General features: G+C 30.9%; 1 protein-coding gene across 3 annotated transcripts in view; it reads left to right on the forward strand.

Moving 5' to 3' along the window:
• Positions 1–12,868, forward strand: part of Rps6ka6 (ribosomal protein S6 kinase A6) — a 101,765-nt gene that overhangs the window by 57,599 nt on the left and 31,298 nt on the right. For all 3 annotated transcript variants that reach the window (XM_015502134.2, XM_048797296.1, XM_048797297.1), the window contains 2 exons: positions 6,417–6,523; positions 6,996–7,033. In XM_015502134.2, the coding sequence (XP_015357620.1) occupies positions 6,417–6,523; positions 6,996–7,033 (145 nt within the window). The remainder of the gene's footprint in view (positions 1–6,416; positions 6,524–6,995; positions 7,034–12,868) is intronic.

Below are 12,868 nucleotides of genomic sequence, written 5' to 3' on the forward strand. Positions count from 1 at the left end.
ACCACTGAGCCACATCCCCAGCCCTATTTTGTATTTCATTTAGAGACAGGGTCTCACTGAGTTCCTCTGCACCTCACCATTGCTGAGGCTGGCTTTGAACTCGCAATCTTCCTGCCTCAACCTCCTGAGTTGCTGGGATTACAGGTGTGCTCCACTGCACCTGGCAGGTTCATAAACCTTTACGAACATTATTTCTTCTTGATGGATTGACTCTTTTATCATTATGTTGACTTACTTTTTCATTTTTTTACTTTGAAATCCACTTTGATGTTAATATCAAAGTACTCTAGGTGCTTAAAAAAACTATTAGTATTGGTTTAGTATATCATTTTCCAAATTTTAATTTTTTTACCCATTTGTATCTTCATATTTTAATGTGTCGTATTTAAGGAATCATAAAGTTTCCTGGCTTTTTATCCAATATGAAATATCTTTAACTGGGATTTTAAATATGTTACATTTCATATGATCATTGAAATGGGGTTAAATCTACCAGTTGCTACTTATACTCTTTTAAGTCTCATATATTCTTTTTTTTTCCTTTTAAATAATTTTTGTACTATTTTATTTTTTAATCACTGCTGTTTTCTTATCAATATTAACTATAGCATTTTGGTTATTATTTTAGTAATTTCTTTAGTGCTTATAATATGAATCTTTAACTTAGGGTCAGGAAACTATCGTCTTTAGGCTGAATATGGCCAGATTTTTTTCCTTATGGATAAATTTTAATTGGAATACAGCCATCCCCATTTGTGCAAGTATTGTCCATGACTTCTGTCATGTTTTAATGGCAGAATACTTGCATGATCATTTTTATTGGATGGTAGACATTGTGAATATAATATTTTGCATGCTAGATACTTTTGTTTTCCTATAAATGATATGATATATAGCTTTGTTCTTAACTGAAGTTGTTGAAAACAAAGTTGAAAATACTTTGTTCTTGAAATACTTTTATCATCTTTTGTTTTGTTTTGTTTTTGTTTTTGTTATGGTTTTGTTTGTTTTTAAAGTACTAGGTATTGAATCCAGGGTCTCACACTTGCTAGACAAGCTCTGGACCACTGGGTTACACCTGCAGCCACTGGGTCTTGATTTTAAGCTTTGTTACATGGGACTAGGGCAGCATTTTGATTAGGGTTATCGTTCCCCACTGTTGAAGCAAGACTCTTCATAATGACTTAACCAATATACTTGAAATTGTGAGGTATTGTATTCTGAATGTTGAGAACTGGAGTTATCCTGGTCCTTTGTGAGCTTGGTAGATTCTCATAATCCTTTAAAGGTATTCTTTTCTTGGGCTCAGGTATTTTCCTCTGATATATGATTGGAGTTTCTTACTAGGTTTCAAATACTGTGAAATGTACCTTGTAAGGTAATGAATATCTGTGGATATTAATTGAGTTTATTTTTTTTCAGGAGGTCAAAGTAGTATTATCTTCAGGTCTTACTGGTTGTTAAACTGGTCCAGAATAGCATTTGGCCAGGAGTTAACTTTTCTGTACTATTGAAGTAAAACCCTTCTGATTACTCTATCTGATACTTTATGTATGAGGTTTTTCTGCTCTGGCTGGAGGAAATGGGAACTATTACTGGCCTAGTGTGAGTTCCATGGATCAATCCCTGTAATCCTTGTTTCTTTTCCTGGTTCAGAGTAATATCTTCACTTCTATATGCTAAGCATTTCTCTGTTGTATGCTTGAGGAGACTGTCTACATCTCTCTAGAGTTCTCTCTGCTATTTTCTTTGTTCTATTTCTTTATCCTGTGAATTCTGTCCTCCTCTCAGACTGATAGCTCCAACCCATTACATCGGATACTCTTCTGGGCTCCAATTAATTTAGCCCTCCCTGCACTACTACTTGGAAATTTTTTCAGGTGGTAAGCTGGGGAAATTTTAGGACATGCCTTGTTTGTTCTTCATCTTTCAGTATTCGCTGTCTTTTGTTGCCAGTTGTCCATTGTCTTTAAAAATACCATTTCATATATTTTGTCCTGTGTTTTAGATGTTTCAGTTAGGAGAACAACTCTAGTCCTTGTCTACTTCATTTTGTCCTGAAATAGACTGGGAGGACTGTTTTAACTGGATGATAGTGGTTCAAAATCTCACTTCCAGAATTTACAGTGTTGGGTGTGGGAGAGTTATTGTGGTTTCCCAGAGCTATGGAACTTGCTGTGAAAAAGGAAGAATGTGTTTCTGGGATATTAGCCAGTGATTAAGTGGCTAAGGTCTCTGCCTTATATATCTCTATCTCTACTACAGTGACATGCCATGCATGAACATAGAGTGCGTTCTTGGTATACTTATCATTATAGAACAGAATTCAGTATATGATAGGGTCTGTGTAGGAATCCCCTTCCAAGATGGTTCTTTAAAGAATTTTTTAAAAGCTGATCCCAAGGTTTATAGGGACAACAATATGACAAGGCTCCAGAGTTCATTATTTCTTGTGTTAGATTATAGAAGTGTCACAAATGTTTGTGCAAAATTCTTACTTGTAGTCATTTCTAATTTTCTTTTAAACTCTTCAGACCTCCATTCTCGATGTGGGACTATCTAAACCCATACTAGCACAGAGATGCAGTCAGTAAGTTTTGATTCCTAAAAGTCTGGAATATTAGGTAAGAGCAAGCATTTTAAATGCATTTCCCAAAGAAAATAAATTAGTTTATTCATTGAACAGGCTTTAAAAAATTGATTCAATGTTTACTTCTATAGGCAGAGTATTATAATTAGTTGTTTGTTGGTTATACTTCACTTGTATATATAAAAACATTGTTAAATAATCCAATATAAGACTTATTCTTTTCCTTAGAAATACACTTTTGAAAGTACATTTTTGGTATGTTTTAAGGAATTTTATAGTGTATATTATTTATATTTTAAAGGAAAGTTATGTTTCAAAATATCTCTTTTCCACAGATTGCGCGCGCGCATGTGCGCACACACACACACACACACACACTTATGCAAACACAAAAAATTTATGCACTACTTTACTAACATCAATAAAATATGGTTTAATGAATGACTGGTTATTTTTAAGCTGCTGGTTAAAATTAATTCATTATTTTAACAAAATTTGAACAAAGCTACAATAGGAATTTTTGTTTGAAATTGGCATAATTATTTTATACTATGGGCAGGAAATTAAACAAATGAAAAAAACTAAGAAATTTTGAAAAGTTTAAAGGGCACTCTTCCTTTTCTCTATTTCTTTGTTAAAATTCTAAAGCTTTGAACTTAGTGCAGTGGTGTCCACCTGTAGTCCCAGCTTACTTGGGTGGCTGAGGCAGAAGGATCTATTAAGCCCAGGAGTTTGAGACTGGCCTGGGAAATATAGTGAGATCTGCCTCAAAAACAACAACAGCCTTTATAAAGGCCCTATAAACAACACATCACAGTTTCAAAGTAAGATTAGAAGCATACTATGTGGCCTAACAATATCCTATTATATATGACATATTATTATGTATAATTTTATACATATTATTATGTATAAAGGAAGTATCATAGATTTGTGGCAAACAAATTGTTCAGTAAATGGCATTTGAGAATTGGTTAGTTTTTTCTTAATTGAAAATACCATTTCTATCATATAAAATGTAAATTTTTCTTATATTAAAGAGCTAAGTCTGGAAAATAATTACTGTATCCTAAAAGAAAATACAGATAAATATTAAGTTGACCATTGAATGGAGAAGGTCTTATTAAGCATTATAGCAGTTAAGAAAATGCATGCAGAAATGATGAATAAATTACACTATATAAAAGTAAGAACTATTGAACATTAAAAAACAACACATAGTTGGAAAATATTTGCAACTGATATGATGGAGAAATGACATTTTTAACACTTAAAAGGCCTGTACCAATTGACCAAATAGTTAATAGTGGAAAACAGGCAAAAACATTACTGTTTTTTCATGAAAATAAAAACATACTACTAAACACAAGAAATGTTCACGATAAGAATAAAAATTTAAATTAAATCAACATTGATCCCATTTTTGTATATCAAATGTAGAAAGATTTTTAATGATTTATTTCATGGTGTCATAGATGTGGAAAGACAAATGCCATCTTAAACTGCTGATGGGAGTGGAAACTATTGTAACCTTTTTGGAAACCAATTTTATTGTGTATATCAGGAATCTTGGACTATTTATACCTATTTATACCTGTTTTATTCCTGAGGAATTCATTTTGGGAAAATAATCGTTATACTTATAAAGATGTATGCCTATTTCATAGTTATTTTAAACAGTGAAAAACTGGAAATATCCTAATTATCCAGGAGAACAGTGACGTACATCACGGCAAATGAGTATGGTTAATTCTGTGCAGTTGTTGAAAACTGTTTAAGTCAGGATAAATAATATAATATTATAACATAATATTAAATTCTGATAAAGGAGAACACTAATATGTGTAGCATGATTTCAAGCATGTTAATATAATTCATACATTCATACACATATATACACAAATAATGTAATAAAACTGTAATAACAGATTAAGAAAGTTTTTCTTCATACTGAAATTTTGAATGATTTTCATTTTGGAGAGGGATTTATGAGTAGGATAATTAAAAAATATGAAAGCATTATTGGCAGTAAACTTAAAATTTAGAAAGAAATCATAGTATGTCAGGTGATAGAAGTGGCTTCTGTGGAAAAGATCATTCTTAGGGGCACATATCCTATCCCTGTGTTTAAATCCTTAACCTTCATACTTGGTATATTATTTTGGGCAAATTAGTTACTCACTAAATCTTATTTGTAAGATGTGGATAATACCTACTTCATAGAGTTGTTTGGAAGACTCTTAAAATAATGAATGTACATTGTTTAACATATAATTAATTGTAGTTGGTGCATAATTGTTACTTAGTAAATTTCTTATTTGTATAAATCATGAGGCTTTGTACCCAGACAACTTCATGGCTTGATGTTAGGTTTGACATAAACTTTAACCTAGACAATGTTTCTTCCTTTGAGTTTTTTTTCCCCTGATGATGGGGATCAAACCACCCATGCCCTAATGAATGCTAGGCAAGTTCTCTACCCCTTAGACACATCCCTAGCCATCTTCCTTTATACTTGTAAAAAACTTTTACTTAGGGTTTACTCTTGTGTTAGGTTTCAATGAACATTTTGATTATTCTTGCCCGTAAGTTTAAACAAGTAACAAGTATTGTTTTCTATAATATAAACAGTCCAAATTAATACTTCTGAAACTTAGATAATGAATATTTGTTTTTTTTTCCATTGATCATTTTAAAATGTATCTTTAATTGCTTACTCTCTTGAGTTTTATTAGTAGTTTGAATTATATATTGTGAAATGTTGTGGCCATAATACTAAATGGCAAAACTGGTTATTGGATTTTATGATATTTTATTCAAATTTTGAGCCTTATTAATGACCCATTTTTTAATGAAAATAACTCAGGGCTAAAAAAAACCACTTTTGCCAATTGGAAGCCCTTAATAAACTCTAAAATTTACATATAATCATGGAATAGTTCCCAATTTGGTATATAAATTAACATTTACTTGTGAATGAATATAGATGTAAACTGTTACAACAATAGCTTCTTGTTGTACATAAAATATTTTACAGTTTAAAAATATTTTTGCCTCATATAAACTAATTTAATTCTGACAAGAACCGAGGGAGATAATACAGATATTTTCCTTATTTTTTAGACTTAGAAACTGAGGCTAAGGGGGCTAAGTGATGTCTGATTTTAAACTGTGTTTTTTGGTTTCAAGTTTAGTACTATATTCATTTTGTTATAACAGCTCTCTTTCCAAGCACAGAAAGATTTTGGAATACAGTGTCATTAAATTCGTAAACTTTGCTAACAGAAGAGGCTTAGAGGTACCTCTTAGATCAGAGATGAGTTTAGAATTGTGTGTGATATAATAACTACTAGTTCAACAACTCATAGTGGTATATTAGAGACTTTCAGTTTGTGTAGCTGAATGAAATGAAATACCTGAGAAGTGAGAGTAGATGGTGAAAGAGAGAGTAACAAATAATGGAATTACCAGTGTTAAAGCAAAATATCATATACTTCAAATACCTAAGTGTACCACAAGATAATCAAAAAGGGTGAATTATATGTAGTATACTTAGTATAAGAAGATATAAAAACATCATGTCTTAGAAAGATTAACATTAAAATGGGTAATATTTAAGAAAAAAGATTCATAAAGAAATTAGTTTCACCTATCTAGAAATCTTAATTCTTTGTATACATAATCATTATTCCAATCAATAAGAATTGACTGCACTCATTTTCTTATTATTTTCCCAAATTTGTCTACTGGTTTTTAAAGAAGTACATTTTTTAAAATACTCAATATTAGAAGAAAGATCAAATGGTATATTATTATTTTATTTCAGGTTCTGTTTACAGAGGAAGATGTGAAATTTTACCTCGCAGAACTGGCCCTTGCTTTGGATCATCTGCATCAATTAGGAATTGTATATAGAGACCTGAAGCCAGAAAAGTAAAACTATATTCTCCTTATGTATCACTGTTTTTTATATTTCTACTATTAGAACTACATTTTGACATAACCCATTAAGTTTTTTTTAAAAAATTATAAGAAATTCTGTAAAAATTACATGTTTTAATTTTTAAATATTTTTTAGTTGTAGTTGGACACAATACCTTTATTTTATTTATTTATTTTTGTATGTGGTACTAAGGATTGAACCCAGCACCTCACACATGCTAGGCGAGTTCTCTGCTGCTGAGCCACAATCCCTGAATTACATAATGAAACTGATTTGTTAAAAGTAATTTTCATATGAACAAACCTTAGTTTTAAGTTAATTACTTAAATTTTTTTTAATATACCAAATAATGACCTGTTTTATATAGGTCATTATTTCATAATAATGACCTGATGTTTTTATATAAATGTGTTATATGAAATATTTTATTCCATCTTACTGAATGTGAATTTTGTTTTGCAGCATTTTGCTTGATGAAATAGGACATATCAAGTTAACAGGTATGCAAACTTTCCTATGTACTAAACCCAGTGTTTTTCATTTTTCATTATTTTATTGTTTGTCTCAGTCTGTTTTTTTTTTTTCTTTCATCATTCGATTTGCATTTTGTTAATCTAGTGAAATAAGTTTAATTAAAGGTTAGGTAGCTTTTATTAAATTTTAATTATGATTTAAAATTTAAAATTCAGGCACTGTACAAATAAAAATGTTTGATTTTCTAGCTAAAAATACATGATCTTATTTTCAGCATAGACTGAAAGATTTTACCATACTCATGATGTTTGAAATATAGTGACAACCTCTCTCCCCATTTATTTACTCTGCAAACCCTTTTCTGTTCTATATCTATAATTTTATTATTCTGAGAGTATTATATAAACCAGTTTTGTAGAGCCACATAGCAATCACACTCCTGTTTAGCTGGAGAAGTAAAAACTTACATTCACACCAAAACCTATCCATGAATGTTCAAAGCTCCTCTGTTTGTAAAAACCCAAGACTGGAAAAGACCCAGGTGTTCTTCAAAGGGTGAATGGATAAACAGTGATGCATCCATATAATGGAATCCTATTCAGCAATGAAAAGGAAAGTACCATTAATTCTTGGTATAATTTGCATGGGTTTCAAAGGCATTTTGCTGAGTGGACCAATCTCAAAGTTTACATATGCTTTGAGTAGATGGTAAATTCTATGTTTAATTATCAGCATGCAAGAAAAAATGAAGATTTGATCTTTACAGACAATTTTATACTGGTAGAAGTTTGGAAGGTTAGTTGCTCTAAATTCCTTAGTGCACTGCATCAATGTAAAATTAAAGTATAAAGGTGTTACTTTGAAATCAAAAGTAAATGTGTCAAAGTTAATATAAATTTTAGTGAATCTTATTGATTCATAGCCTGATTCTCTTTTTCATATATCTAAGAAACAATGTAAGTTTGCAAGGGATTGAAAGCTGAAAAGAAAAAGTATGAAGAAAGAACAAAAGAATTTTGAAATTTTATATAACATATAATTTTTTTTATTTTAAAGCAATTGAACATTAATCAAAAAGCTAATTGGAATTTAATTGCTCCTTTCATTTTTTTCTTAATAAGTCATATCTGTTTTGTCAGAGATGACAAAAGGAGATGGAAAAAAGAGTAGAATAAATTTTACCTTTATCTCTCCACCACAGTAAGTTTAGTTGGGTGAATAATTATGCTAAGTTGTATTATATTTAGTCTTCTAATTGGAATTCTGCTTTTGTATAGCTTTTAGAGACTTAAACTGGCTGAGGAGGAAAGAGTAGTTAGGATCAATGTTAGTTTATAAGCACTGGACACAAGGTATGTGATAGTAAGAAAATATGACTTATTATTTCTTTTTACAATGCAGAGTATTTTTGTTACAGTTGTACCACTATTTATTTTAAAGGAAATATACAGTAATGAATATTATTTGGTGATTTATAGTTTTATGATTATAACCTAATTCAGAGTTTTGTGATAAAAAGTACACTTGTGAATTAAACCTCAGAAGTATTCCAGTAAGGTTTGTTAAAGTGAGACCCTTTACAGCAATTATTTTAAAACTTTCTTCTATTATATTTTTTCTTTAATTTCTTTATACTTTCTTCCTTCCTCCCTTCCTTTTAATTTTTCTTCTTTTCTGCCTTTTTTCCCTGCTTTGTCTTTCCTTCTGTATGTCCTACCCCCTTTCTGTCTTTCTTTTCCTATTTTCTATTTGATATTTTAAATACTATAATCAAAATATAGCAGGCTGATTGCTGTTTTCATTGATACCAGTGGGCTCTGGGTGGACTACAGTGATTTAGGAATGTCTTATCTAGGCAGAATCATCTCCAACATTGTAAACTTTCCCAAGAGTAATCTTAGACAAAAGCATTGGTCTTTTTCCCCCTACCTGTTGATATTCAAGCTTCTCAAGACAGCTGGATGTTAGTAGCATCGACCTATAATCCAATTTATTCTGGAGGCTGAGGCAAGAGGATCACAAGTTCAAGGCTAGTCTGGGAAATTTAATAAGACTGTCTCAAAATAAAATTAAGAGGACTGGGGATGTAGCTCAAGGTAAGAGCACCCCTGGATTCAATCTCTGGTGTTGCAAAACAAACCTTAGGAATGGACCTAATGTTTAACAAGCTACTGTGGAATGGCAATGGACTATAGAAAAGTTTCTGCTTTAATGGTGCTTTCAGGATTATTTGTCTCATACTGAGATTAGATTGTATAGCCAAACATTACTAAAAGGAGAGTAGATATCCACAGATATCTGCATACTTGCTTATGCACTATTTATATTGTACACGACTTAATATTTCTGAAAACTTACCCCCTATAGTATATAAAAAAATCTTAATTATATAAGGACTTGCCTGTTGGTAGAAAAAATATCTAATAATAATAACACATTAAAAATATAACTTGAACTCAAAATTAAATTCTGTAGTTGCTATAATGTGGTTTTGAGGGCCATAATTTAGGGGTTGGTAAGAAAGGTAGGAATGAGAAATGTATAGAAATTTAAATCACACAGTTCTTAAGTATTTAAGAGAAAATGTGTACATAAGAAAATCATTTTAGTAATTTTTAAGATTACTTGCTAATTTATCATTGGAATTGCTTTTGCTTAATTATAAATCCTCATCAAATTGATTGTGTTCTGGGCATGCATTTTAAAATTTAAAATCTTAGAGTCATTTAAGCTTACAGTCATCTGAAATACACCCTTGACCTCCTCTTCCCAAAACCCTTCCTTTATGTCTCTGATTTCTATATTTTTTTCCTAAACTAGTTGCTTGGAAAAACCAGTGTTTAATATCTATCTCATTTAATCTTGTGGCTTGTTTTATAATGGTAAAATTTTTGTCATTTAATTGCTGAGCAGACTTTAGTGTTAAACATCAGTTTTGTCAGAAATTTTATGACAAAGGAACTTTTTATCTCTTGGCGTAAATCTCTGGAAAGTAACAGAAAGACAAAAAAAAAATTCTCTCCCTTTTCCCCCTCTCCCTGAAGTGAACGAAGAAGCCAGTATCCTTCTCTATAAGAGATGCAGCTGAACTGACCTCAAAGACTGTTATTATATTTAATTTTCTAAAAGGAATGTGCATGTCTTAAAAGTCTCAAAATACAGCAAGTTAATATTTAAGATATTAAAAAGATTTTTAGAAATTAAAATTATAGTATATAAAGTTATTAAATAAGGGTAAGAGATACTTTAAATGAAAATATTGAGCATTTGTGAGAAAATCTGCTTTGAGGGGCCCTAAAATTGTTATTGTTCTCTTCTATCATAAGATGTAATATTGGTCTTGTAGCCTTTTATTTTATTTATTTTATTTCTTTTTTTTATTAGTTACACATGACAGTACAATGATCTTGACATATCATACATTTGAATCAGATGGGATATAATTTCTCATTTTTCTAAGTGTACAGGTTACAGAATTACATTGGTCATGCAGTCATGAATATATCCACAGCAATAATAATGTCTGTTTTATTCGGCTGTCCTTCCATTCCCCCCCCTCACCTCCCCTCCCCTCCCCTCCCATTACTTCTCTCTACCCAATCTAATGTGACCCATATTGGTCATGTAGCTTTTTATTTTTAAAATTGTATATAATTCACATACAGTAAAACTGATCTTTCTGATCCTTGTAATGGGAATCTGTATCTTGATTGCACCAGTGTCAATATCTTGGCTATTTTATTGTATTATGATTTTGCAAGATGTTATCATGAGGGAACTGGGGAAAGGGTAAATAAGATGCCTGTAATGTTTTATGTAACTGCAATTATTTAAAACTATAAAGTTTTATTTAAAAATATGACTCTGCAAGTCTTAACAAATACTGCACTTTTATAACTAGCAACAAGATAATAGTACAAAATAGTTCTATAGCTCCTGAAATTAGACCATTAAAAATCAGTCCTCCCTTTACTTTAAGCTAACAACAACCTACTTTCTGTTACTACAGTTTTGCCTTTACCACGAAGTATATAAACATAGACATACATTATATGGCCTTTTAAGCCCAGCTGTATTTGTCTAGGATACTGCATTTGAAATTCTTCTGTATTGTTGAATGTATCACTACTTTTTTAATTGCTGAGTGATATTTCCATTTTATGGTGGTATCTTGGTTTGTTTATCCATTTGGCAATTAATGGGTATTTGGATTATTTCCAGTTTGGGGCAGTAATGAATAAAACTGCAATAAACTTTTGTATATAAGTTTTTGCATGAACATACATTTTTATTCCACTTGAGTAATCACCTAAGTATGACATAATTGATCATATGGTAAGTGTATAGTTAATGAGAAAACTCCACACTTTTCCCCAGCATGGTTGTACCATTTTGCCTTTCCACTAGCAGTGTATGAGACCCATAGTTGCCCTTTATCCTTTCCAGTTCCTGGTGTTAGTATGTTTTATTTTAGCTATTCTAATAGACATGTAGTTATATCTAATTATGGTTTTATTTTGTGTTTCTCTAATAACTAATGAAACTGAGCATCTTGACATGTATAGGTTTCTTTGGAGAAGTGCCTCTTTGAATCTTTTGCCCATTTGGAAAAATTAGATTATTTTTTTCATATTGAATTTTGTGGGTTTTATATACTAAAAATATAAGTCACTTATCTAATATGTGATTTGCAAATATTTTCTCCCATCTAGCTTCTTTTTGATTCTCTTAGAATATTTTAAAGACCAGTTTTTACTATGATGACATCCAGTACATAAGCTTTTTTTATTCTATGTATTATACTTTTGATGTTGTATCTAAGAAATTCTTATCTCACAGGTTCACCAAGTTTTTTTTTCTACATTTTCTTTTGGAAATTTATAGTTTGAAATTTTATGAGAATACAGGTCTATGGTCCATTTTGAATTAATCTTTGCTTTTGGAATGAGGATGGATTTTTTATTAATACTTTTCCTATTCTGGCATGACTTGTTTAAAAATCTTACCTTCAATGGAATTTTTTTTGCAATATTCCAATAAATCATTTGGCAATATATAGCCACTTCTGTTACATTGGGTCCTAATATGATCTTAATCACTGCAGTATGCAAAACCATACATATAGTAGAAGTTGTAGAACTTACGGGGGAAATGGAGTTAGAGGTGTAACACTAAAATCTTTAAACAGTGACACACTCAGCAAGTTATGGAATCACTCTTGGTGTTCACCAAAGACACATTGATAAAGAAAATGTGTACATGTTCAATAGAGTTTTACTTGGCCATAAAGAAGAATAAAGTTATGTTATTTGCTGGTAAATGGATGCAACAGCAGAACATAATGCTAAGTGAGATGAAAAAAAAAAAAAACACCCTGAAAGCCAAGGGTCAAATGTTTTCTTGCATATGTGGAATTTGTAGATTTAAAAAAAATAGGAAAAAAAATGAATCTCATGAAAATAGACAGAAGACTAGTAGAGTAGTGGAAAGGGTTTGAGAGGAAAAGAGCAGGGGAAAACATGGGAAAGTTACAGGGAATGAAATTTCCAGATTATGATGTATCCATGTACAAATGTACCACAATGAATACAGATTTCATATATAATTTTAATATACTAATGAAAATAGTAATAAAAATAGAAGGGGGTTTAGTAGATTAAAGCATGCACATCATGGGGCAGAGGGAGTTAGCAGTGGAAGGAAAGAGAAGGTACAGGTTTGGTCTTTTCACATAAATTTTGGAATCAATTTGTTGAATTAACAAAAAAATCACAGGGGTTTTTATTGAAGTTTTTATTGAATCCATAGATCAGTTTTTGGAAAGGTGACCTCTTAACAACATTGAATCTTCCAGCCAATAA

This window comes from Marmota marmota, unplaced genomic scaffold, assembly GCF_001458135.2.
Source record: "Marmota marmota marmota unplaced genomic scaffold, marMar, whole genome shotgun sequence".
NCBI classification, from domain to species: domain Eukaryota; kingdom Metazoa; phylum Chordata; class Mammalia; order Rodentia; family Sciuridae; genus Marmota; species Marmota marmota.